General features: G+C 47.0%; 2 protein-coding genes and 1 long non-coding RNA gene across 8 annotated transcripts in view; 1 reads left to right on the top strand and 2 right to left on the bottom strand.

Moving 5' to 3' along the window:
• Nucleotides 1-15,530, bottom strand: part of ARMH3 (armadillo like helical domain containing 3) — a 182,046-nt gene extending 166,516 nt beyond the window's left edge. For 5 of the 6 annotated variants that reach the window (XM_025880599.2, XM_073904278.1, XM_073904279.1 and 2 more), the window contains exons 1-2: nucleotides 15,397-15,530; nucleotides 1,355-1,467 (exon numbers count right to left, since the gene is read on the bottom strand). In XM_025880599.2, coding sequence (XP_025736384.1) covers nucleotides 1,355-1,456 — 102 coding nt within the window. In that variant the 5' untranslated portion in view covers nucleotides 1,457-1,467; nucleotides 15,397-15,530. Of the gene's footprint in view, nucleotides 1-1,354; nucleotides 1,468-14,927; nucleotides 15,220-15,396 lie in introns of those variants that run through there. The other variant, XM_025880600.2, reaches the window with a different exon arrangement.
• Nucleotides 15,531-17,908: 2,378 nt separating this feature from the next.
• Nucleotides 17,909-20,607, top strand: HPS6 (HPS6 biogenesis of lysosomal organelles complex 2 subunit 3). Its single transcript, XM_025881024.2, has one exon. The coding sequence runs from the start codon at nucleotides 18,057-18,059 to the stop codon at nucleotides 20,463-20,465; it is 2,409 nt and encodes an 802-aa protein (XP_025736809.1). The 5' UTR covers nucleotides 17,909-18,056; the 3' UTR covers nucleotides 20,466-20,607.
• A 736-nt stretch (nucleotides 20,608-21,343) lies between these two features.
• LOC112830955 (uncharacterized) lies at nucleotides 21,344-26,818 on the bottom strand. The gene is made up of 5 exons (XR_003210033.2): nucleotides 26,747-26,818; nucleotides 26,457-26,533; nucleotides 23,240-23,324; nucleotides 22,400-22,548; nucleotides 21,344-21,713 (listed from the first exon to the last, which is right to left on the bottom strand). It is a non-coding gene; the product is annotated as an uncharacterized lncRNA (long non-coding RNA).
• Nucleotides 26,819-27,524: the final 706 nt, after the last annotated feature.

The following is a 27,524-nucleotide window of genomic DNA, read 5'->3' as shown; positions in this document are numbered from 1 at the left end:
AATAAAGGTTTTATTTGATCGCATTATTTATTCTGGACCATGTGGCAAAGTTGAACAAGTAAGGGCTGTAGAGTCAAACACTAGGGTTCAAACCATGGCTCCATCACCTTCCAGCTATCATCCCCAGTTTCCTCATCTGAAAAATGCTTTTACGTGGCACATGTGAAAACATGGCACTCTTGCAGCATTCTTGTCAGAATTAGAGTTAATGTACTTAGTGATGCACTTAGACGCCAGGCACATGGTAGAAATTCAATATATGGTGGGGTGCTTCGGTGGTTCAATCATTAAGCGTCTGCCTTCAGCTCAGGTCATGATCCCGGGGTCCTGGGATCAAGCCCCACATCAGGCTCCCTGTTCAGCAGGAAGCCTGCTTTCCCTCTCCCACTCCCCCTGCTTGTGTTTCCTCTCTCACTGTCTCTCTGTCAAAAAAAATAAATAAAATCTTAAAAAAGAAAAAAAAGAAATTCAATACAATGGTAACTCTTTTTATAAGTATTATGCCATTTTACATGCACTACTTACGATCAGAATTTCAGAAGGCAAGTACCTCTGCAGGATAACCCTCCCTGACAGAGTAGATTTCACAACAAAGGCTTGGACTGTGGTCAATCAGCAGTTATGAAGACCCAAAGAAATCCTCAATCCAATCGCTAATAATTTGTCAGTGATCTTATATAGTTGAAGAATGTGATAGACTAAGCAATTGTTCTGTCCACTAACAACTTGAGATGGAATATAATAGTTCATCTTTTTTTTTTAAGATTTTATTTATTTATTTAACAGAGAAAGAGAGAGTGAGAGAGAGCATGAGCAGGGTGAAGGGCAGAGGGAGAAGCAGACTCCCCACTGAGCAGGGAGCTGGACGTGGGGCTCGATCCCAGGACTCCGGGATCATGACCTGAGCCGAAGGCAGATGCTTAACCAACTGAGCCATCCAGGCGCCCCAACAGTTCATCTTTTAAAAATAATTGGATCATAGAATTCTAGGGCCAAAAGGAATTTCAAGGGACATCTAGGATAGAAGAGTACTTACATTGGATCATACGGAAAACAAGTCTTTCTTAAAGATATTAAAAAAAAAAAAAAAAGCTCAGGAGCTTTACTCCCTCTTTCAATTGTTTTACTGAGGTCATAGCAATAATCTATAAGAACAACATAACAGCAATCTATATTAATTAATACATGATCATAATTTCTACCATGAGAGAGCTCACACTCACTCTCACCCTTGCTCTCTCTTTCTCCCTCTGAAGAACTGAAAGGTAATAGGCAGGGGTGAGCTTATTTCTCATTTTGGAACAAGAAACTAAGGAGTCAAGCTGTGCAGAATTGTCAGAGCTCCGGGCCTTACCATAAAGATCTCATCATACATCAGCACCACCTTTTCCTTCAGTGGTTTTTTGGAGGCTGAAGATTTCCGGAGCAAACCCCCTCGTTTCTCCACCTGTGCCATAGTCAGAGAATCTGTGAAAAGAAAGCCACAGTCAGTGCTATAAATGCTCTCCAAGATGCTGGACAGTCTGTTGAAAGCTTTCAAAGGGAAATTTTTTAGGAAGAAGAAAAAATGATAAACAGCCAGGTAATAGATCTTGTGCATCTGTCCAACACCCCATCCCCTGACCAAGTAATTTCAAGGCTTAAATCATTACTTGGCCTACAGCAAAACACATTTTACATCTTTAAAACATGCCAGTAGACAAGGCTTACAGCAGATCCAAAACCAAGAAGGAAAGTGTAACTAGCTCCATCTATAATAGATCTGGCCATATATTTGAGGTTGATGGAAGGAAGGCTGCAAAGCACACATTGCCCACAGACTGATGGTGAAGTTAAATTTCAAGTATTGATTGACTTTAGGACCATTAAGGCAGGAAGTGTGCTGCAGACTGATGTGCTCCATTGATTTCCCCAAAGTAAGTAGGTCCTCATCACTGCAAAGTACTTGGCCTTCACTGCCTCATAAATCACACTGCACTTGACTGTCTTCAGAAATTCCTCTGGAAAGAGACCCAAGACAGAAAATAGCAGTTATAAGAACAAAAATTAAATCTGATTTCAAAATAACTGGATATAACAATATACTTCTTTCAAATCTAATTATATATATATTTATAACACTACTGCAGATTAAACCTCGTGTATTTTTCAATTCTATATAAAAGCAATTCCATGAATCATGCCCAAATTTCCCATCTTGTTTCAAGGAATTTCAATTTTTTTTTTTCTGGAATTTCAATTTTTTACAACTAAGAACTTAAAATCCCACAGGTCTCCACTGTGGATTTATACATTTCCCCTCACTTCCCAGATTCTTTCTACTGTTGACAAAGACAAAATTCCTGTCTCTCTCTTAAATTCTAGGCTCTAGTTGTGAAACTTAATCTCACCCAATGGGAAGTATGGGCAGTAGCAAGGAGCCTGATTTTACTTCCAGACAAATCCAAAGCAGCAGAATAAAATTAATTTTGTTCAATGACTTTTAGAAAATATGTGCTATGGGGCACCTGGGTGGCTCAGGGGGTTAAGCATCTGCCTTCGGCTCAGGTCATGATCCCAGGGTCCTGGGATCGAGCCCCACGTCGGGCTCCCTTCTCAGCGGGAGCCTGCTTCTCCCTCTCCTCCCCGCTTGTGCTCTCTCTTGCTATCTCTGTCACTATCTGTCTCTCTCTCAAATAAACAAAATCTTTTAAAATATATATAGAGAGAAAATATGTGCTATCTTTCAAATCAAAATCAAAATTTTGAGGAAGAGATGCATCCAATAGCATAAAAGAATATATCTCAGAGATTGTCTTTCTTTAATATATACAGCTAAAAAGGAGATTTACCTTTGAGCATAAAAAAACACAAAGCACAGAAAATTTCTCCAACTAGATATGAAGCATCTTTAGCACAGGGACTACATCTTATCCTTTTTCTATAAGCACCTGGCTCAGGGTATATGCTCAGTGTATGCTCATCACTGACTGATTCTGAAATGGCGGGGGGGACCTGAAAAGTCCTAGATGTGACCTAAAATTTTATTAAGAACTAATCTCTATCAAGGCCTCACTAAGTCCTCAAATTCCATTATGGTCCAGAGAAAACTGAAGGAAAAAATAACAACAACAAAAAGAGAAGATGCTTTTGGGCAATTTGTACTATATTGATCATGGCTTTGCCTTAAAGCATGAAATACAGCCTCCGTTCAAAACATTCCTGTGTCTTTTAAATAGGTTGTCAAGAGGAAGATGTCCTTATCGGGGGAAAATAAATTGGAAATCAACAGGATCCCATTAAAATAAATCAAAAGCAATGCAATTCTAAGCTTAGTGGATATAGATCTTTCATGTGTTCAGCTTCAACCAGTTGATTAGTGGGAATAGCAGGAACCACGAGTTCCTGGATGTGAAAAGTACCTGTTCACAAACAGGCCCCTCTGAGGATTTATAATTGGGTTACAGCAATCAATGTCCACCCCAAATCTAATAAACTCACTTTCCCTATTTCAGAATCAATACTTTCTAATAAGCAAAAGGGAACAGGAGAGGAGGGAAAAAACAATTCCAATCCAAAGTACCAAGTTCCTAAGAAGTTAAATTATTTTCATCACTCTCCCTCCATTCGGAGCCTCATGTCATTAGTCTCTGTCATCATGGGAGGCAAGTGTAATTTACCACCCACGCTTGTCTGAAATGTGACTGGAAACTAACATAGTCTCCTCCTCCTGCCAGCACTTCTACCCAAGGAACACAAAAAAGGTGTTCTGAGGGTGGTGGACTAAGAAAAGTGCAGAACCCCTAAAAGTTTTTTGGGGGATTTCAGAAATTAAGCCTCTGCTCTTAAATTTGAAAGTAAAATATCTGACTGGTAGAGCACATCAGTAATGGGAGTGTAATTTATGTCCTCCCAGTGTTTTTCTTCTCTTTCACAACCCTCCTCTTTGTAGAAAACCAGAAGCAGCTGAGGAGCAGCAAGGCATAATGGAACAACCAACCAGCAGAACTGAGACTACAATACAGGTGTCCTAACCACCTACATGACACTAAGTCACTGTGTTCCTAGTTTCCTTACATGTAAAACAAGGAGACTGAACTAGACAAATCACTGAATGATCCTCTCAGCATCACTGAAATACCACAAATACATAAGAAACACCTAAATATTGTAAAGCACTAGTTTAGGCACTATGGGGTTACAAAGAGGAAACAAGAGACGTGATCCTCTAGGAGCTCACGATCTATTGGCAGAGCTGGACGCATAATAACCACACAGCACAAGACAAATGATGAGAAACAGAGTAAAAGTACAAAGAAAATGCTATGGTACCATGAGGAAGGGAAAGAAGCATTCTATGACTACACTATGACCTCTGTTGATCCGGGATTTTAAATCCTGCTGGCGAAGAAGCAAATACAGCAAAGCCACAGTAATCCCACAAAAATGTCACCTTAGACTTTAACACAGTTTCTCAGAAATAAGATATGACAGGCAAAGCATAAAAGAGAATCAGGCAACATATCAATACTAATTTCACCTACCATCAAACTTAGGAATGGTTTCAAATCCCCCCAACCCAATGGTAAATCAATGAAGTCTTTTATTCCTAAACCTCAGGGACTGCTGGTCCCATGACCCGCAGCACAACTTCTCTCTGAAAGACTCGAGTCATACAACTTTTTAAGAATATCTTTAGGCAATCCAGCCACAAACGTCTTAAGTGCACATCACTTCACATCCCTTCAGGATAAAACAACCAAATATCAAGATTTTATTTTTATTTTTTTAAAGATTTTATTTATTTAAGAGACAGAAAGAGCACAAGCAGGGGTGAGGGGGCAGTGCACAGAGGGAGAGGGAGAAGCAGGCTGAGCAGGGAGCCTGCTGTGGGGTTCAATCCCAGGACCCTGGGACCATGACCTGAGCCAAAGGTAGACACTTAACAAACTGAGCCACACAGGTGCCCCAAGATTTTAAAACCTAAAGCCAAACTCTTCCAATGTCTAATATGCAAGAAATGCTAGTTATATTTAGCTATTCATTTATTGTCTTTCTGAACACAACACGATACATGCCAACTCTAGTATCAGAAAATTAATTTAATAGAAATTCACTCTAATTTCTGAAGAGTTAATAGTTAATCTATCAAAAGTCTTAGTATTGTATCTTTATGATATGATGGATGTTAACAAAACCTCTTGAGGGGGCACCTGGGTGGCTCAGTCGTTAAGCGTCTGCCTTTGGCTCAGGTCATGATCCCGGGATCCTGGGATCAAGCCTCACATCAGGCGCCCTGCTCGGCGGGAAGCCTGCTTCTCCCTCTCCCGCTCCCCTCTGCTTGTGTTCCCTCTTGTGTCTCTCTCTGTCAAATAAATAAATAAAATCTTTAAAAAAAAACTTACTGAAGTAATTAATTCACAATATATGTAAATAAAACCATCACGCTATGCACCTTATACACTGATGTATGTCAATTATTTTTCAATAAAACTGGAAAAAATCTAAAAACAAAACATCTTGGGCTTTAATCCCAATTCTTATACACTCATACTATAACCTTTAGTTTTCTTTCCTTCCCTGGGCTTCAATCTGCCAATCTGTAAAAAGAAGCAGTGGCAAGGATATGCAGAAAAGGGAACCTCTGTGCACTGCTGGGAATGTAAATTGGTATAGCCACAACAGAAAACAGTATAGAGGTTCCTCAAAATATTAAAAATAAAACTATGATATGATCCAGCAGTCCCACTTCTGTGTATATATCCAAAGGAAACGAAATCACTGTCTTGAAGAGATATCTGCAGCCCGATGTTCACTGCAGCATTATTCACAATAGCCAAGATTTGGCAACAACGTAGGTGTCTATCAATGAATGAATAGATAAAAAAAATGTGGTACACACATACAATGGAATATTATTCCGCCATAAAAAAGAAGGAAATCCTGCCATTTGCAACAATATGAATATGCTTATGTGAGGTGACGGATTAGGTGATGATGAATGTGTTAACTAACCTTAGCATGGTAATCATTTCATATGTATCAAATCATCACACTGTATACCTTAAAGTGATATGCCAATGTTATATATCAATTATAATCTCCATAATATATCAATTATATCTCAATAAACCAGGGAATAAAAAAGCCATGGAATAACTCTCTGTAGTCTTCCAAATTTAATCGCCTACGGCTCTAGGTTCATACTGGTAATGGACTGTTAGCAAGTATCACCCTCTTTTCACTGTTGAGGGAGGCTCCAACCAAAACACTATAGGTAGATGCTGAGGTAAACATCCTAAAACATTTCACCCAGTACATAAGAAAAGAAAAAGGAGAAGAAAAGAAAAAAGGAAAGGAGAAAGACAGAAAATGTATAAAAACAAGTGTGCCCATCATCTAGAAAGAAATAATGCACAGGTCAGGCATTCATTCACTCCACAGATACTTACTGAGCACCTTTCAGGTGCTAAGCACTAGGGATACAGCAGTGAACAAGACAGACAAGAAAACAGTTTTCATTCCAGAGGGGGGAAAGACAACAAACCTGTTGAGACAGAGATAAGTACCTTGATGACTACATTAGACTGGGGGATTAAAGTAGGCCTCTATGACAAGTGATATGTGGGCAGATCAGAATAACAGAAAGGAAACAGCCATGTGAAAGTCTCAGGAAAAGTGTTTCAAATACAGGGAACAGCAAATGCAAAGGCTCCAAGATTTGAACATACTTGGCATGTTCAAGAAATGGAAATGCCAGAGTGCCTAGATTATAGTATAAACATTCCCTTTTTGAAATGTCATTGTAAAGTGTTTTGAAGTGGGCATTTCATGTTTGTGTGAGTTTTTTTCTTACATAAAGAGAATTCAAATGTCCATCGGCAGAGTAGGAAGAGTATAACATATTCATGTGATAAAGTACTACCCAGAATGAGTTTTTTTAACCCAGAAATTTAAAAGAACAAATTATTGAAACAATATTGATAAATTTCACAGATGTTGAATAAAAACCTCTGAAAGAAAAAAGTACAAATAAATGAGTCCAATTACACAAAGTTCAAAAACAGCAAAATTAATCTATGGTGACAGAGGTCAGAATAGTAGTTACTCTGGGGGATATGAATGAGAAGGAGCACAAGGAAGCCTTCTTAGATGCTGAAAACATGCTCTATCTTGATTGAAGTGGAAGTAACACAAATGTGTACATGTTTAAAAAAACTCATCAAGTTGTACATTTTACATTATGTAAGCTATTCCTCAATCTAAAAAAAAAAAACCGGTGCATTCATGCATATATGAAAATTAACAGCACCCATGCAGAATACTAGAACAGAGGCTAGTAGGGATCCTGACTTGTACCCTCAGGACACCAATCAAAAATAACAATTAGGGGCACCTGGGTGGCTCTCCATTTAGGCTCAGGTCATGATCACAGGTTGTGGGATCAAGCCCCAGGTGGGCTCGTGCTCATGCTCAGTGCTGAGCGTGGAGTCTGCTTATGCCTCTCCCTCTGCCCCGCCCCCCGCTTGCACACAAGTGCACTCTCCCTCTCTCTCAAATAATCTTTGAGAAAGAAAGAATTAACAATTGCTTAGCACTTACGCACCATGCACTGTTCTAAGCATTTCATATACATTAATTGGTTTTATCCTCACGGACCTATGATCCAGGAACTTTACAATAAGAAAACTAAAGCATAAAAAAAAAAAAGAAAAAAAAAAAAAAGAAAACAGGGGCGCCTGGGTGGCTCAGTTGGTTAAGCGACTGCCTTCGGCTCAGGTCATGATCCCGGAGTCCCTGGATCGAGTCCCGCATCGGGCTCCCTGCTCAGCAGGGAGTCTGCTTCTCCCTCTCCCGCTCCCCCCTCTTGTGCTCTCTCTCAAATAAATAAATAAAAATCGTAAAAAAAAAAAAAAGAAAGAAAACAAAAGCATAAAGTGGTTTAAAAAAAATTACCATTGTGAGAGTAGGGACTCAAACCCAGACGGCCACACGTTAGAGTCCCTGCTCTTTTTTGAAGAAGTTTATTATTTATTTGTTAGTTTGTTTATTGTTAGAGAGAGCGCGCGTGCTTGAGTGGGAAGGGGCAGAGGGAGAAGAGAGAGAATCCCAAGCAGGCTCCGCAGGCTCTGCACTCAGCACTAAGCCAGACACGGAGCTCGATCTCACAACCCTGAGATCATGACCTCAGCTGAAATCAAGAGTCAAACGCTGGGGCACCTTTGTGGCTCAGTCGATTAAGCGTCTGCCTTCAGCCCAGGTCATGATCCCAGAGTCCCAAGACTGATCCCCGCATCGGGCTCTCTGCTCAGCGGGGAGTCTGCTTCTCCCTCTGCCCCTCACCCCTCTCGTGCTCTGTCTCTCTCACTCTGTCTTAAATAAATAAAATCTCAAAAAAAAAAAAAAAAGAGTCGAACGCTTAACCGACTGAGCCACCCTAAGGGCCCCTAGAGTCCCTCTTCTTAACCACTATGCTACACTGTCTCTCAAAAGGCAGAGCAGTGGGCAGAAGTTGTGTAAACCTACATATAAACAAAGCTGAGGCTCTGCAGAGAAACTGCAACCAGGTTCCAGGTAAGTGAGGAGGAAGAATATATACCCATTGACCTTGATGAACAAACTTTGGGGTGTCCAGGTATCTTGAGTTTCAACACTCTAGTTTGCCAGTGGGTAGAGGTGCCACCGTAAATAGTAAAAGATACACATGCATGTCTGAAACATGCATATGTATATAAATATTGATAATGGTAAAGTGATATACAAATGAATGGAATGGTAGAAAACTTAGAAGAAAACACTGGAGGGGTGCCTGGGTGGCTCAGTCGTTAAGTGTCTGCCTTCGGCTCAGGTCATGATCCCAGCGTCCTGGGATCAAGCCCCACGTCGGGCTCCCTGCTCCGCGGGAAGCCTGCTTCTCCCTCTCTCACTCCCCCTGCTTGTGTTCCTGCTCTCGCTATCTTTCTCTGTGAAATAAATAAATAAAATCTTTAAAAAAAAAAAAAAAAGAAGAGGGGCGCGTGGGTGGTTCAGTCGTTAAGCGTCTGCCTTCGGCTCAGGTCATGATCCCAGGGTCCTGGGATCGAGCCCCGCACCAGGCTCCCTGCTCCGTGGGAGGCCTGCTTCTCCCTCTCCCACTCTCCCTGCTTGTGTTCCCTCTCTTGCTGTGTCTCTCTCTGCCAAATAAAATCTTTAAAAATAAAAAAAAAGAAGAAGAAGAAAACACTGGAGAGGAATCTGTCTAGTAAAGTTGATAGATGTATCCAATATGGTAACTGAAGAAAAAAAAACCAGCTGAAACACACTGATATCCACTACAAGATTTAATTGATAATATTTTAATTGAGCTTAGCCAGTGTTCTAAGGATAATTCTCCCCCAAAATTTGATAACGAATGGAAAGATACAGTAAGACAGAAAGATGAAATAAGAGAGTAAGTCAAGTATAAATCTGTACAGCCCTGAGCTTAGGAAAAATTATGCTTTCCCACCACAGAGCTGCGATCAATTGTTGCAGAATCTCCTGAGGTGCCTCCTGAAAATACAGATCCCTAAGCCCCCTTTCCCCACTACTGAAACTGACTTTTCAAGATAAGGACTAAGGGGTCTAGATTTGTTTTTGTATTTTTTTTTTAATTTTTTTTAGGATAGTTGACACTAAGGGTCTAGATTTTTAATAAGCACCCCAGGTCAGTGGTTCTCAACTGTGGTAATTTTGCCATCCAGGGAACATCAATGAACAGAGACATTTTTGGCTGTCACAACTGGGAAAGGAGAATCTACTAGGTAGAGGCCAGGGATGCTGCTAAACATCCTACAATGCACTGGGTAGTTCCCACAACAAAGAATTACTGGCCCAGTATGTCAATAGCACTGAGATTGCAAAACCCTGCCCCAAGTCATTCTGATGCTCACTAAAGTTTGAGAAGTACTCATTAAAGCCTTAAACGCATCAAATGCTTTGAAAGGAGCATGTGGACATAAGACAATTTTGAGAGGATGAATAAAACTTGTCACCTCTAGAAAAGACACTGGAACAACCCTCATCTACTCCCAGCTCATTCTCCCCATATTAACTCACCAATGGCATCCCTTCCCTTAGGATCTTAGCCCCAGTTTGCTCATCTGTGAAAGATCACTACAAGACACACTGACTGTAGTAATCCACAATGCTAGGTAAGGAGGATGAAAATCCTATCTGCCCAGAAGTTGTGGGTGAGTCAAATATCACCATTGTCTGATCACTGGCCATTCACCCAATACACAAGAGGAAGCAATATGTTTATAAAGCCAGAAATATAGTCTCCTGCCCTGGCTCTCCTCTAGAAGTAAGGGTGTGTGTGTGTGTGTGTTGGAAATAAAGCCAGAAATATAGTCTCCTGCCCTGGCTCTCCTCTAGAAGCAAGGGTGTGGGGGTGTGGGGGTGTGTCTAATCCTTAGGCAGAAGTTATCTGCGCCCTAAATTCTTCTGCAAGGCATACACACTCCCTGGAGGTAAATACTAGCACTATAAGCATTTAAGAGAAGGCAGGGTTGGGTGCCTGGGTGGCTCAGTTGGTTAAGCAACTGCCTTCGGCTCAGGTCATGATCCTGGAGTCCTGGGATCGAGTCCCACATTGGGCTTCCTGCTCAGCAGGGAGTCTGCTTCTCCCTCTGACCCTCTTCCCTCTCGTGCTTTCTATCTCTCATTCTCTCTCTGAAATAAATAAATAAAATCTTTTAAAAAAAAATTGGTTAAGAGAAGGTGGGTGGGTGTGTGTGTGTGTGTGTGTGTGTCTCTAATCCTTAGGGGGAGGATATCTGCTCCCTAAGTTCTCCTGCAAGGCATATATACTCCCTGGAGGTAAATACTAGCACTATAAGCATTTAAGAGAAGGCAGGGTATTTCTACTTCCAAACCCTAACCCTTAACTTCTCAAACTAGTTCCTAACATGGCTCTTCCTTTCTGAAGGCCCGAGGATTTAGTTTCGCTGGATTCACATCCTACTGTTTGACATGATTCCTTGACACAGCCTCTCTCATAGCATGCGACACAGGTTCCCCCAATTCCACCCCACACACTGGCTCTAAAACAAGCATATAACGTCTTTCCATTTTCATGGATTTTTAGAGCTAGGTACTCCCCGTCTCTCATATCTCCGAAATGAGAACAGAATGAGGCCTGCACTCATGAAGCCACCTCTTTGAATTCCTTTTATGGATAGGCCACCATCCCCTTATGCTATCACTTTTCTTTTTTTAAGTTCTGGAGATGGAATTCATCACTCATTCCTCTAAGCACAGACTCCCAATCAAAGTCATATATAATAAATAACACTACTGAATACTCACTATATACTTGGCACTGTTCTTTTTTTAAAAGATTTTATTTATTTGAGAGAGAGAGAGCACGAGATGGGGAAGGGTCAGAGGGAGAAGCAGATTCCCCACTGAGCAGGGAGCCTGACGTGGGACTCGATCCTGGGACTCCAGGATCATGACCAGAGCCAAAGGCAGTCAGCCAACCAATTGAGCCACCCAGGCACCCCCCCCTACTTGGCACTGTTCTAAGTGCTTTAAATATACTGTATTTAATTCTTACAACAATCAGATAAAGTAGGTACTATTACCATAATTTTACAATGAGGATTTCACTTTGCCCAAAGTAAAAGAGCCACTAAATCTTTCTCTCTGGTAGCCCTTCTCCCTATCAGAATATCCCATTAGTGCAAAAAATCAGGTGTTGACTAACCAAATACTCAAAATCCAGATTCAGTTAAAGTTCTGTGGAAACTCCAAACTAATATCCGTAATATCAACATTCCCACTCTATCCAAGAAAAGTCAGTCAACTCAGGACACTGACAAGCACCATCCCTACTTTCTAACTACTAGGAAAGAACCAGTATGATTCAGTAGGTACATGAGCCACTATGGGGCAGCATCCTCATCTTGCATGTCCTCGGACAGGGCTCATCTCAGAGTGGGTGTTTAGCCTATACTTGAAAGTGGAAGTAATTCAGGGACTTTCCCAAGACTAAGCCGTAAGTGGCAAAACCAGGAATTTCCCTATCCTTACTCTAGGTATCAGCTATTGTCTGCATCTACTAGAGATGAAGTAGCTTCACAGAAGAGAACTCAAGCCAGTCCCAAGAGAATCTACAGAGTCTGCCTACTCGCACTAAAAATACAGCTGAAGAGGCTTAAATAAACATGACTACCTCAGCTTCCCTTTCAAATTATTTTATACAAGACGGAATGCACTTGCACCTTCATTAAGGAGGAACCAACTCCAAATTGACAGGATTTCAGGCAACTTTAATTGAAAATCAAATTTTTCTGACATCTCCCAAAATGAGAATTCATTTTAAGATCCTCTTCTCAATGAGCAGGAGCCTCCTGTAAATTAATACTATCTCCTGTTCAAGCCCTGAACTTCCTCAAGCAGCACGTCACTCAGAGCTTCATTTCCTTTCCTGTTGAACCATACAAGCCTCATGAATACCACCTAAGTATAAAATGAAAATTCTAAGACAGACTCCCATAATCTTCTTAAAGAAAGCCCAAAAGGCAACTGCAACCTTACAAAGTAAATGGATTTCCTACTGGCTTAATAACTAACATTTATCATACTTTATAATAGCCATAGTGTAAGACAAAAAGGGGTCCCAAAATTACAAAGTTATGGTCCCTGCCTTGAGAAGCTCATTGTTAAATGGAAGAAGTACATACTCTGATTATTCCTCATAAACAAACAAAATAAACATTTTTCCCAATATTTTTTTCATATTTGCCCTCACTTACTCAGAGCTATTGCCAAGATATTAAGCTCACCAGGCCTCTGTACTTCCAGCTGCCTACTAACATCTCCATATGCACACCTCACAAGCAACTGGATCTCAGCATACCAGACTATCTATCTCCCTTATACTCTTTCCATAGTCACCCCAGCCCTTAAAAAAATCTGCTTTTTTAATCCATATCCTGGTCAATGAAATTCCAAATTCACCCAATCTCTCAAATTAGAAACCTTAGCCTACTCTCTCTCTCCCTAGTCACTAAGTCATGTTGCATCTCTCAGAAATACCTCTAAAATCCATTCCCCTCCTCTTCATTCCCACTGCCACACTTTATTCAGACTCTCAGTCAACTGCAACAACTCTAATTAGTCTCACTACTTCATTTCTCATGACTTTAATCCACACTTCTGTCACTCCCTAACATAAAAAACTCCAATGGCTCCCTACTCTCTTTTTAGTCTTATCTCCTGGCAATTTCCCTACCACACATCCTGTTTGGGACAAATTTTTTTTTTTAAGATTTTATTTATTTATTCATGAGAGACAGAGAAAGAGAAAGAGAGAGAGAGAGAAACAGGCTCCCAAGGAGTAGGGAGCCCGATGTGGGACTCAATCCTAGGACCCTGGGATCATGACCTGAGCTGAAGGCAGATGCTTAACCATCTGAGCCACCCAGGCGCCCTGGGACAAATTTTTGACACTTAAACATCACGTTATTTTTTCTCTTCACACTTTCACCATCCCTTTGTGCATACTTTGCTCAACTGGAATGCCTTGCCTTATTTGTACAAGCTCCTACTCATCCTTCAAAACCCAACTCAATCTCTCTTCCCTGCAAAAATATCCCTGAGTCTCCCACACATGGCAGTATTCCCTTCACACTGTATAAATTCCTTTATATGGATATGTAACACACAGCACTACAATTTTCTTTTTTTTTTCTTTTTTTAGATTTTATTTATTTGACGGAGAGACAGCGAGAGAGGGAACACAAGCAGGGGGAGTGGGAGAAGTAGGCTTCCCAGCTGAGCAGGGAGCCGGTTCAGGGCTCAATCCCAGGATCCTGGGATCATGACCTGAGCCAAGGGCAGACACTTAACCGACTGAGCCACCCAGGCGCCCCTACAATTTTCATATGAATACATTTCTCTGATGTCCCTGAGGAAAGATTCTATCTCTAACCCAGTGCCAGTTACATAGTACATACTCAATAACTGTGTGTTGAGGGGCGCCTGGGTGGCTCAGTCGGTTAAGCGACTGCCTTCGGCTCAGGTCATGATCCTGGAGTCCCGGGATCGAGTCCCACATCGGGCTCCCTGCTCAGCGAGGAGCCTGCTTCTCCCTCTAACCCTCCCCCCTCTCATATACTCTCTCTTTCTCACTCTCTCAAAATAAATAAATAAATCTTTAAAAAATAAAATAAAATAAATGTGTGTTGAGTAAACAGTTCACCCTCATATATCCTGGACCAGTTTGTGATTTGGCTGTTTTCCCCAAATTTTGTGGATTTTTGAACTTAACTCTATGTGAGATTCCAACTTCCATAAATGTTTTTTCAAGGGTTTTTTAAAATTATATTATACAAATGTTGAAAAGAATGGAAATTCCCCCTTTACAATCCTAACAAGAAGGATCCACCTTTCCCTAGACTGATTTCCTATCCCAAAAGCTTTCACATAGGAAGTACTGTGCACATAGAGCCAGCCAAAGAAACACCCCAAATAATTTCAATTAACTTGTGCTAAGGACAGGGGCACAAACCATAGTGCCCTGGTTTACAAAGTCACTGAGAGCTGACAATAGCAAAGAAACCGTTCTCGCTAAGCTCAAAACTTCTTCTGGAGAGAAAGAACTGGGGAGGGTCTGATGATCCAGAAACATTTTTCAAGTCTGGCCCAAGTTCCTACTTCTCCAGTCTCCAGAGGCAGCACTCCTCGGCCTCTGCTAGCTCTCCTTCCCCAAGGAACCAGCTTTTTCTCCTCTTATTTCTTCCCCACACCTGCCTGGGTACAGGTTCGTTTCCCAGGCTCGCTCCAAGTAACCCCAAGAAAACATGGCAGCTTCACTGATTCTGTGCATAGGGTGGGCTGAAGCCCATCGGTCAGAGACTGAAAAGAGGGGTAGGTTGAAGGCCCTTCCAAGGACAAATTAAGACCTCAACAGACGGGCCTACCTCTAACCCTTCTCAGAGGTCCTGCCCAAAGCCCTCATCCCAGGGCCAGGCTGAACTGGGCGGAAGGCCTCCCGAGGGCGGCGACAGCCTGAGGGGGAGAGGCTCCGGAGGCTGCTTGAGGCGTCGGGATCAGCCCCATGCTGGGGTCAAAGGTCAGCATCTCGGCCGCCAAGAGGGCGCAGCGGGGAGTGGGAAGGCCGCGACAGGCACCGGGAGGTCGGAGGGACTAGCCGCTGCAAAAGCAAAACGCTTCTTGCTCCGCTCCACCGCCCGGGCCCTGCCTCCCAGCCGCACGCAGGCTCAGCCCGCCTCAGCAGCTGTCCTCCCTCCCTCTCCCCCCGTCACCACCGTCGTCCCCTAGGCGAGCGTAGGCCCCGCCCCTAGAGCCGCCTCGGGGCCAAGGCCTAGTCCGGCTGGAGCTGCAGGGGTTGGCCAGGTTCGGGGACCGGCCCGCGCGGATGCCGCTTACCGAGCCCCGGGCTCCTCCTCCACCACTCGGGCCGCTCACGGGCCCGCTCGCTCCCGACGCCACCGACGCCGCCGCTCCTCCGGGCTCACGGACGCGCTCCCGACCTCCCCCGACCCTTCCCCCGTCCCACGGTGCCCCGCCGGGTCCTAAAGCCCGCCGCGTGATAGGTACGTCCACGCCCGTTTCCTGAAGCTGGCTCAGACCACGGTTCCCAGCAAGCATCACAAGGACTACAACTCCCGAAATGCACCGCGAGAAAGACTTTAGCAAAAGAAATATCTATTGAGGGTCTACTAGAGGCAAGTTGCAATTGTTTTTTAAAATACAGGAGAATTGGGGCGCCTGGGTGGCTCAGTCGTTAAGCGTCTGCCTTCAGCTCAGGTCATGATCCCAGAGTCCTGGGATGGAGCCCCGCATCGGGCTCTCCACTCTGCGGTAGGCCTGCTTCACCCTCTCCCACTCTCCCTGCTTGTGTTCCCTCTCTCGCTGTGCTGTGTCTCTCTCTGTCAAATAAATAAATAAAATCTTAAAAAAATAAATAAATAAAATAAAAAAATAAAATACAGGAGAATTATACATATACACTTTTTAAATACAGCAGACTCTGAACTGGGCAATTCCACTTCTAGGAATAAAAATGTATATGTTCCATGGGGCATCTGGGTGGCTCCGTGAGTTAAGCTGGGACTCTTGGTCTCAGCTCAGGTCTTGAGCTCAGTGTCCTGAGTTCAGGACCCGCATTGGGCTCCACGCTGGGTGGTGAGCCTACTTAAAAAAAAAAAAGAAAAGTGTATGTTCCGGGATGTTTATTGCAACTTTGTAAATGAAAAATAGGAAACATCCATTCAACAGATATGTACTGTGTGCCTACTATGTGAAAAGCCCCATGTGTTAACTGGGCAGGTAACTTCCCTGAGTTTGGCTCTCTCTCTCAAATAAATAAATAAATAAATAAATAAATAAAAAGGAAATCAAACCCACATCGAGCCCCACATCAGCCTCCGAGATCATCATGGAGTGTGCTTGGGATTCTCTCTCCTCACTCTGCCCCTCCCACTCGTACTCTCTCTCTCTAAAATAAATAAATAAATCTTTTTTTAAAAAGGAAGAAAGAAAGAGAAAAGGGCCCATAATAGAATTTAAAAACCAACATTTGGGGCGCCTGGGTGGCTCAGATGGTTAAGCGTCTGCCTTCGGCTCAGGTCATGATCCCAGGGTCCTGGGATCGAGTCCCGCATCGGGCTCCCTGCTCCTTTAGAGCCTGCTTCTCCCTCTGCCTCTCTCTCTCTCTCTCTCTCTGTCTTTCATGAATAAATAAAATCTTTAAAAAAAAAAAAAGGAGGTTGTCAAACTTCTCAGATAGAAAAGGAAATAAAAATATCCTTGAAGATCTCAGGAAGATCTACCTCAGGTAAGTAGTGGTTTGAGGAATAAACAGGAGAGAAAGTGGAGGTAGCAAATGCTAGAGGATCTTTGCGAGAAACTTGATGAAAGGGAAGAGGAGACGACGCCAGAGTGGTAGAGGTGGTGGAGAGATGAGGATGAAAGAGTGACTTCTAAGACTGGACAGACTGGAAAGTGTTTCTATGCTGAGAGCAAGAGAACAGAATGAGGCTGATGAAATAGAAATGGATGCAAATTCTCACTGAAGTTTTTGAGGGAAGGAGGGAGAAGCAGGGTTCATGAAGAGGAATTGGATTTGGAGGGAGAAGGAATACCCTTGAGAAGGCAGTCCGGTAGGAAGGACTCCTGCATATCAATTTGCAGGTGTTGCTAGAGAAATTACACTCAGTGCCTCTAAACTATGTTTTAATTTTGTTTCCTAGCAAATTCTTAGTTTTGGTGATGAATTGTTGATATAGTAAAGTGGTATGATGCAAGGAGTCTGGATTCAGATTGCTTGTGATTGAAATCCCACCTCTACCTCTACCCGCTGAATAGCTGTATGATCTTGGCCAATTCACTTAATCTCTCTGTGCTTCATTTTCCATATCTGTGTGAGGGGCTTGTTGGGGGGGGAGTGGGTTAGGAGGGTTTACACAGTAAATGCCACAGAAGTATTAACTGTTATTTTTTACACTAGATAGTCAGTTTCGTAAGGTTGAAGTTTTCTGTTTTGTTTAGGCCTCTCTATTCAGCCGGGCACTTAGTAGGTGCTCAATAAAAATTTCATGACTTACTGAATTGAAGGAGTTGGGGTTGAGAGACAGGCTTGGAGGGAAGGAAAACCGGGGGAGTGTGACACTTTCAGTTCAGGGCTCAGCCTGAGAGATTCCTGAGTAAGGCTCTGCGCTTCCTGGGCCTTGGGGCGTTGGGCCTACAACCCGACTCAAGGAGCGAGAGTAGTGCTAACAAGGAAGGAGGCGCTGAGACCCTTGGGTGCTCGGGTCCCGGGCCAGGCTCCCGTGGCTCCTCCCCTGGTGGGCGGGGTCGCGCCGGCGGGGCGTGAACGGGGCGGAGCCCTGAGCTAGCCTGGCGGGGCGGGGCGGGGCGGGGCGGGGCGGGGCGAAGCCGACTCTCAGGCCTGGCGTCGGCTCACCTCATCGACGGGGGCCGGAAGTCTTAGCCCGGCTCCGTCTGCCCATCGGGAACCCGGACCAAGTGCCGAGCCTCGCCCCACGGGGCGGCCAGGCCCGGGCTTGCTGCTGCGCGGGCGAACTATGAAGCGTATAGGGACTCTGCGCCTGCTTTCGGACCTCAGCCACTTTAGCGGCGCGGCCCGGCTGCGGGAGTTGCTGGCCGGGGACCCAGCCGTAAGAGTCCGCTGCAGCCCAGACGGCCGCCACCTGCTGCTCCTGCGACCCCCGGGGGCGCCGAGCCCGCAGCTGCTGGTCGCGGTGCGTGGCCCCGGCGCGGAGCTGGAGCGTGCCTGGCCGGCTGGCCACCCCCCACCGCTAGATGCCTTCTTCCTGCCGTGGCCGGCGCGACCGGCGCTGGTCCTGGTCTGGGAGAGTGGCCTAACCGAGGTGTGGGGCGCGGGAGTGGGGCCTGGCTGGCAGCTGCTGCGGAGCACCGAGCTGTGTCCGGGCGGTGGAGCCCGCGTGGTGGCGGTGGCGGCGCCCCGAGGCCGGCTTGTGTGGTGCGAGGAGCGTCAGGATGGTGCTGAGGGCTGGCTGGGGCCGCCTCCTGCTTTCAGCCACTACGTGTGCGTCCGAACCCTGGAGCCCAGCGGGGAGGCCGGCACCAACCTGGGCCCCACACACATCCTGCTGCACCACTGCCCCTCTTTCGGGCTGCTGGCCTCTCGCAAGGACCTCTTCCTGGTGCCCACTACCACTACCTGGCCTGGCGTGAGTCACATTCTGCTAATCTGGAGCCCAGGCAAGGGCAAGGTGATGGTGGCTGCCCCATGTCTTGGCCTCTCCCACAGTAAGAGCCTGAATCCTGGACGAGGGGACACATGGGACTTCCGGACACTGCTCCGAGGTCTTCCTGGGCTGCTGTGCCCCATGAAGCCCTTGACTGTACATACCTGGGCCCCAACTCCCCAGGGCCTGTTATTGCTTGACTTCAGGGGCACTGTGAGCCTGGTGCAGTCCCATGGTGGTACGAGGGCTGTGGGCACACTGCAGGAGGCACCTGTAGGCCTGGCAGGGTCTGCAGCACTGGGGACATTTCATGGGACTCTGGCTTGTGTGCTGGGCTCCACTTTGGAACTGTTGGATATGGGCAGCGGGCAGCTGCTGGAGAGAAAGGTCCTAAGTACAGACCGAGTACATTTACTGGCACCCCCTGCCCCTGGCATGGAGGATAAGGAAGAGCTGGAAACCCGAGGGGGTCTTCGTTTGCTTTCAGCCTTGGGTCTGTTTCGAGTAGGCTGGGAAGCCCCACAGGGTCTTGAGGTGCCTTCAGCTGAAGACCTGGTGTTTGAGGAGGCCTGCGAGTACTACCAGCGACGGAGCCTGCGGGGTGCCCAGCTCACCCCAGAGGAACTGAGACACAACAGCACGTTCCGGGCACCTCAGGCCCTGGCCTCCATTCTCCAGGGACATGTGTCCCCGTCTACACTGTTGACCACACTGAGGGCTGAGCTTCGAGATTACCGGGGCTTAGATCAGCTCAAAGCCCACCTGGTGGCTGGGGATGAGGAGGAGGCTGGCTGGACTGAGCTGGCAGAGCACGAAGTGGCACGCCTGCTGAGGACCGAATTGGTGGGAGACCAGCTGGCCCAGCTCAACACTGTTTTCCAGGCCCTTCCTACAGCAGCCTGGGGTGCCATCCTCAGGGCCCTGCAGCTCCAGCCAGACGGGAATGGCAGGCTGAGGTCCCATGCTCCCCCTGATGTGTGGAAGAAGGTACTAGGAAGCACTTCAGCTGGAAAGGAACCCCCCAATGGGATACTGCCCCTCTTTGAACTTCTGTGCCAGTGCCTCTGCCGGCTGGAGCCGCGATGGCTGCCACCCTTTGTGGAGCTGGCACAGCAGCAGGGGGGCCCCGGCTGGGGCGCAGGGGGCCCAGGGCTGCCCCTGTATCGTCGAGCCCTGGCAGTCCTAGGGGAGGAGGGGACCAGGTCCGAGGCACTGGAGCTGGAGCTGCTCTTGGGCAGTGGGCGGCCCAAAGCTGTGCTCCAAGCTGTGGGGCAGCTAGTCCAAAAGGAGCAGTGGGAGCGGGCTCTAGAGGCAGGCCTGGCCCTCGGCCCTTCCAGCCCCCTGCTTCGAAGTGAGATCTTCAAACTGCTGTTGGCCGAATTTGCCCGGCACCGTCGGCTTGATGCTTACCTCCCTCTCCTTTGCCGCCTGTGCCCACCAGACCTAGCTCCAGCTGAGCTCCTGCTTCTACTACGGACACACCTCCCAGATGAGTTGGAGCCCCCCACCCCATTCCCTGAGCCTGGAACAGAGCCCCCTCTCTCTGTGGGCTTGCTCAGAGCCCTGCTGGAGCAGACTGGAGCTAAAGGACGGCCCTCGGGCCCGGTTCTAAGCCTGTATGAGGACATCCTATGGGACCCAGGCACTCCACCCCCCACCCCACCTCGGGGACCTGTGACTACCCTCCAGGCATCAGACCACCCAGGCTGGGAGGCCTGGGCGCCGTCTGGACAGGGCCTGTGTGTGACTGACACAGGCTGAAAGTCATTTCTAGGACACAGCCATCAGGGAAGGGGCCTAGGAGTTGGCGGAGAACCAGGGTGGGACCTATGCGTGCAATGCTTTTCTCTCTTCTGAAGCAATTTAAAATATATATATATAGTAAATATTGTGATACAATAAATATATCTGGTCTTTGTCCTCAGGTTATTGTGCTGGCACAGAGCTCCCAAAACCCTTGGAATTTCCTGAGTGATAGGAGTGTCTTTTGTTATTCATAAGGAGCCTCTTTAGATCACATCTGCTTTATGGTAATAAGGTAACTTAAGGTGGGCACACCCACCCTAAGGATGGGACTGCTCACCTGAAAAACCAAGTGAGGAGAGGGTTGGAACTTTCAGCCCCATCCCCAACATCCTGGGAGGGGAGTGGGGCTAGAGAGTGAACTCTATAGAAACTCCTGAAGGAGGAAATTTGGTAAGCACATTAAGGTTCTGGGAGGGTGAGACCCCCCCCAGAGAGGGCATGGGAGCTGCACACACAGGGCCCGCCTTCCCCCCCTCCCACCCCCCCGCTCCTCAACCTATGCCTTGCCCTATGTATCTCCTCCATCTGGCTATTCCTGAGTTGTATCCTTTGTAATAAATTTGTAAATGCAATTAAAGTGTTTCCCCAAATTCTGTGAGCCATTCTAGCAAATTGTCAGACCAATTTATAGCATGGGAATTCCCAATTTATAGCCAGTTGGTCAGAAGTACAGTGACTTGCAACTGGCCTTTGAAGTGGGGTCAGTCTTGTGGGACTGAGCCCTTAAGCTGTGAGTTCTGTGCTAACTCCAGGTAGTTTGTGTCAGAATTGAACTGACATGTAAGACACCCAATTGGTGTCCATAGAGAATTAGTTGTTGGTGTTGGAAAACATTCCAGAAATACACAGGTTGTGTGTTTTTGAACAATGGAGGGTCCCAGAGGGTTGTGGGTAATGGAGGGAGCAGTTGAATCCAGTAGCTGCTCCCTGCTGGGGCTTGAATGCACCCCTCATCCCCAGTTTAACGCTAGTTCTGCCGCCTGTTGTGAGGAGAGGGGTCTGCAGAGCTTCACGCTTTCTTCCCCCAAGACTTCTGAAACCAAGGCGAAACTGTGATGGGCTCTGGGCCTGTGCCTGTCTCCCCGGGATTCCTGGAGCAGCCCCTGGTGCGGGGAAGAGCTGCCACAGGCAGGAGAGCTACCTGCAGAGCCCGTTGGCTTAGTAACGAGAGGCAGTGAGGCAGGGTTGCTTGGAGGGCCCACCCTAGGCAGAGAAAAGTATCTCCAGCACGGATGTCCGTTACCCGGATTTAGTTGCAGGACTACCTCTAAAGAGGCCTTCCATGCCCACTTCTATTCAGGTGACCCCTCAGCCTGGTTCTGGGTTTAGGGTAGGGCCCTGGGTGCTGTGACTCACCATCAACCTGGGCCCCCAGCCCTCCTTGTCCAAGGCTTGGGACGAACATAAGGACTGCTATTCAGCTTTGTCCTCAGCTGTGACCTACAGCTTAGAATCTGCTCAGCCTCATCCTGGGCTTAAAGTGGCTCTTAGGCTCACATGGAACTAGGGACAATTCCCCAGTCTCTCTAGCAAAAGGGGACAGCAGCTCCTCAGGCTTGTCCAGGGCTGGTGTTATTCCTCAGCTTCATGGAGGTCCTGGGGTGGCTCGTCTGCGTGGCCAAGTCCTGAGATGGCTCCTCAGCCTGATTAAAGCCTAGGGATGGTACCTTGGCCTCATCCAAGAACTTGGATGGCCTTTGTCCAAACCTTCAAGCCAGGTTGTCCACCAACACCAGGAGTCAAGCTACTGGCCCTTAAGCTACTGCTCCTTCCAGAGGCCCAGAACTAGGGCCTGGTCATCCCTCAGCCTCCACCTGGGCCCCTTCCTGGGTTGGGAGGGGCTCTTCCTCCTCTTCTACGTTTTGAGGCTGGACCCATCCCATTCATACCTCCTCAGAGAGAGGCTGGAAATGGACAAAGGCAGGAATCTGCTTCCTGTTCATAATCCTGCTGAATCATGGTTGTTTCTTCTCAGCTTAAGATTTGGCTTGGGTCGCTGTCCGTGCTCAGAGAAGAAGAAATTGTACTCAGTGGGCCCCTGGGGGCATGGACAGAAGAAGGGGACCAGGTTTTTTGTTTTTTTTGTGTTTGTTTGGAGTTGTATGGCTCAAGGAAGTTCCTTAGGGGCAACCACTAGTAGGGCCTCCAGGTGGGGAACCACCCAGCCTGGCAGCTCTTAGGGGAGCAAGTGGGCTTAGATGGGAACTTCCACCAGCTCTTACAGACTGGGCACTGATTTGCCGTTATCCTTGCTTAGGCCCCACCTCCAATATAGGAGATACAAGTGATCCCCAACCATGTGTCAGGACTTTGGAGAACAGCTTAGAGACGCAGATATCATCGTGGGACTGGGTTCTGGTGGAGTGCGTGAGGCCATCAGAGAGATGACCTAGTGTGGTCTTCCTGAGTCAAAGGACTCTGAATAGGTGAGTGGAGATCCCAAGTCTGAGGTCTTTGGTTGGTAGGGAATGTTCTAGGGCCAGAGGTAGAGAGGGTCCCTGGACAGGATGTTGGGACCTAGGGAAATGGGAGATCTAAGAACTAAGGTCTTTGATCTTGGGTGTCTGGGTAAAGAGGAGAGATCTAGGTCTGAAGGTTTTGAGCAGAGGACAAGGTCCCAGGTCCATGGCCCCTGGACAGGGGGAGGTAGGAGGGCCTGAGGTCCCTGGGTAGGTGAGGGAGAGGACCCTAGGCCAGTGGGTAGGAGCATTTCCACAGGAATCCCTCACCTTTAGAGCTCTCTGCTGTTCACTTGGCAGTAGCCTCTAGGAAGCTTGAAGATGAAGCTAAAGGTAGGCAAGACCAGAATGCAGTCTGGGCAAAGGAAAGAAAGTAAAGCCTAAGGCTCCTCTATCTGCCTATATGGCCCTGGGGCCCAATCCTCCCTTTTTCTTTTTTTTTTTTTTAGTTGTTTTTTTTTTTTTAAGATTTTTTTTATTTATTTGACAGAGAGAGACACAGTGAGAGAGGGAACACAAGCAGGGGGAGTGAGAGTGGGAGAAGTAGGCTTCCTGCAGAGCAGGGAGCCCAATGCGGGGCTCGATCCCAGGACCCTGGGATCATGACCCGAGCCGAAGGCAGAGGCTTAACAACTGAGCCAACCAGGGGCCTCAATCCTCCCTTTTTCATCTCCCTACTGTTTACCCATATCCCCAGCCCCAGCCTCAAACTTCCCTGCCCTCACCAGGGGATCTGCTGTTTGAACGCTGATCACAAGTTCTATGCCACCCAATGGTGGACCACATGACTACAGCAACACTCGTCTTTCCCAGCCTGCAAAAGCCGGAGACGAGAGCCCCACCCTTCCCTCTCCATGTGACCTGTAGGAAATTGGACCTGGTGGCTAGGTTGCGTCAGCGTCCAAACTACTCCAGCTTTCCTCCCATACACTGGCCTACCCCTAGGCCTGGCCCTGGCCACCTGCCATTGAGACTATTAACAGTGGGTTCCAAGTTGGTGTCCCTGTCTCCTCAAATCTAACCTTGCTTATCCAGAGTATTGTAACAAGCAAATCAAATCAAGCTCAACCCACACGGTAAAGGCCAAACACATCTCTTTCTTCACGAATGGGCCTGCTTCTCTTTCCAGTCTTCTCTCCACTCACTTCCTCCTTCCACCCTCTGAAGAATATATTATACTTTGAACTACTTGTGGTTCCCTGAACTCAGTAGATTTCCCCCTCACTCTGTGCCTTGTGCTTAGCAAGCTTTTCACTCTCTTCTCTGCCCAGCCTAAGCCCTTCAGCATACACTCCAAATGTCACCCCCTCTCCTAAGACTTCCCTACTCACCCCCAATAAATTTAGTTACACCTTCTCCTGTTCTCCCACAGTTCTTGGTACATACTTCTAAAAAAGTATTTATCAAACTATCTTGTGATTGCCTAGTTATTTGTCTCCCTGATTCGCTGAGAAGTTCCTGAAGGGCAGAGACCATGGTTATTTGTGCTTTTGTATCCTCAACGTGTATCACAGTACCAGGGGCATAGTAGGTTTGATTATAGATGCAGGAACTGACTGGTCCCTATGGCCTAGGGTGAGAAGTGATTATGTTCTAGTCTTTAGGGATTCGCTGACTTTCTTCCCTTCTTCCCATAGACCAGATTCACTGTTTGGTTGATCCAGACCTGAAATTGATGGGAATAGGTCAGCTGGATCTGCAGGAAGAACCAGACTACCCTTGCACTATGGGGCGGGGAGGGGGGGGTCGCTGAGTCAGGGCCATCTTTGGATTTGGGGTGAAGGTGTAAGAATGGACATTACTGTACTACACAGAGTGCCCTGATCTCTAAACCAAGAGAGGAAGAGAGGTGGGAAAGCCTGGGTCGGTGAGGTTTTTCAGGGAGGGAAGGGTGGCAGGGACTAATGGGGGTTGTGGGGTGAGGTAAAAAAACTGAGAATTAATCCCCACGTTGAATATGGCTATCAGGGACTGTGTCCTTAGGAAGTATTCCACATTGTTCAGATGCACCAGAATTTAGTTCACACTTTCTCTGCGTGGTCAGGGAAAGAGAGGGAGTCAGAAAGTGAGAAGGGGGCAGCTCTAGACCCCCAGCTCCATAGGGAGCCACCTCAAGCCGGAATGTCTGGCATTTTTACTGCTCTGGAAAAAAGAGAAGGAAAACCTTGAGTGGCTCCCTTAGGCCCCCACTCAGTGTCTTCTTAGGCACAGGCTCCCCCTGGTGGTTACTCTTATCATGGCCATCTCCACCCATTAACCTTTAAACATGTACATACTTGCCCATTTATTGACTAAGGACTGAGGGAGCCTCTGGAGGTGGTAAATTAAGGAGGACGGGGTCAAGGTAGAATTCAGGGAGCAAAATCATGGAAGGGGAAAGGACCTTGGACTTGTGTCAGATGGTATCTCCCAGAAGAAAGAGGTCCTGAGCTGCCAGCATGCTTCCTCTCTAGGGTTGGAACTTTGCCAGCCTGACCTGGATAATTTGATCCAACTGGAGAGGAAGTTGAAGGCACAGCAGAGTTTCCTGGGAAGGCACGGTAAGGTCATATTTTATATTAATTTGAAATATAGGAATAAGATGTCAGGACTTATTCAAAATCAATAAAGTCTCTGGGGTGCCTGGGTGGCTCAGTCAATTAGGCGTCTGACTCTTGATTTTGGCTCAGGTCATGATCTCAGGGTCATGAGATAGAGCCCCGAGCCCCGTGTTGAGCCCACATTGGCCCATAGGGCTCCAAACTCAGTGGGGAGTCTGCTTCTCTCTCCTTCTCTCTCTCTCTGCCCCTCCCCACTGCTCACGCACTCTTTCTCTCTCTAAAATAATCTTAAACACACACACACACACAATAAAGTCTCACTTTATGCACAAAACGTGAAATGGAGGTAAATCTCCCTAAATAAAAACTTTTTCAAGAATCACAATTTCAGGGGCACCTGGGTGGCTCAGTCAGTTAGGCGACTGCCTTTGGCTCGGGTTTTGATCTCAGGGTCCTGGGATCAATACCCCGCATGAGGCTCCCTGCTCGGCGGGGGGCCTGCTTCTCCCTCTCCCACTCACCCTGCTTATGTTCCCTCTCTCGCTGTGTGTCTCTCTCTCTCTGTGAAATAAACATAATCTTTAAAAAAAAAAAAAAGAATCACAATTTCATGGGACACCTGAGTGGCTCAGTCAGTTAAGCAGCTGCCTTTGGCTTAGGCCATGATCCCAGGGCCCTGGGATCGAGTCCCACATCCGGCTTCTTGCTCAGCAAGGAGCCTGCTTCTCCCTCTGCCTGCCGCTCCCCCTGCTTGTGCTCTCTCTCTCTGACAAATAAATAAAATCTTAAAAAAGAAAATCACAATTTCAAGGCTAATAGTGTGCACTGTAAACTGCGCTTCCATTATTACCCAATGGGTCCCCATTTCTGTTGGTAACAAAAATTCAGATGGGGAAGGAGGCTGAATCAGGTCATGAAGCCAGGAGTGAGTGGCCAGGGTCACTCACCCGTTGTAGGTAGAAGTCTTGGAGCAGTTTCTCCTCTAATTGCCAGAGGGAATGCCTGGGCCTGGCTCCAAAGGTCTCTTCATTGTAGCAAGAAAAAAGATGAGGAGAGACAGGTCAGAAAGATGAATAAGAGGATGGAATAGGACCAGGAGACAAACAGATGGGATGGGGAGAGGGGCCTGAGAGAGGCAGGGAAATGCATTTACTCTGGGGAGCACAAGAGGCTCTCAGGTGTGAATGGTGGGAGGACAGAGGAAGGGGCAGAGAAGGGGTCCCTTGGAGCCTCTCACCAGAATTATAGCCAAAGTGCAGAGCCAGTGAGTTAGCTGGTCTAGGTCTGGTCTCCAGAGGTTTCCATTATCTGGGAAATAAAGGAAAAGGGAAAGATCTGTGATGAGCTGGGGAAGGGGGAGTGGGGGTGGGCTTCTCCAAGAATGAGGATGGTCTACCTCATCCTAGGCCTCCCTCAGCTGAAGGTTCTGGAGAAGCAGACTGCCCAGGTCTTTTATAGGTTTCAGGTCCTCAGGCTTTGGCAGCCTGATTCTAAAGTGACAGTCATCTCAAAGTCTCCATTATCTTTGCTTTGTACTGGGGGAAAATGGGGAGAAGTGGACATTGTCCCCCACAACAGCCCCATGCAGGCTCTAGGAGCAGGCTGGAGCCACAGAATTAGAGAACAGGGCTTCCCCAGCAGAGATGCACAGAGCCCTGACTTGGGTTGGAATGCTACAGAGGGAGAAGGAAAGGAAGGCCTGAGAGGAGTTATAGGGGCAGAGGGGACTCAGATATCACCAGTTCAGTGTCCTGGGCCAAGGCTAGGGAGACACTGACCTAGATATAACCGAGATCATTGTCTAAAGGGGAAATCAAGTGACCGCTCCTCACTGACTAGATTGGCTCACTGTTCTCATGGTCCCCTCAGGGACAGTGGAGGGTCAGTATGGGATAAGGGATTTATGGGGAGCTTCGGGGAGAGAGAAAGGACATATGGGTGACCCACTTTCCCCCTCCACTCTACTGATCAGGCCCTAGGGAGCTCCCCAACAAGTAGGTCTCCCCTGTAAATGT

The sequence above is a fragment of the Callorhinus ursinus genome, unplaced genomic scaffold (genome assembly GCF_003265705.2).
Source record: "Callorhinus ursinus isolate GAN/ISIS: 27379988/994484 unplaced genomic scaffold, GSC_fseal_2.0 scaffold20, whole genome shotgun sequence".
Classification (NCBI taxonomy): domain Eukaryota; kingdom Metazoa; phylum Chordata; class Mammalia; order Carnivora; family Otariidae; genus Callorhinus; species Callorhinus ursinus.
Note: the sequence above shows the minus strand (reverse complement) of the source record. Positions and strands in the feature narration are given on the sequence as shown.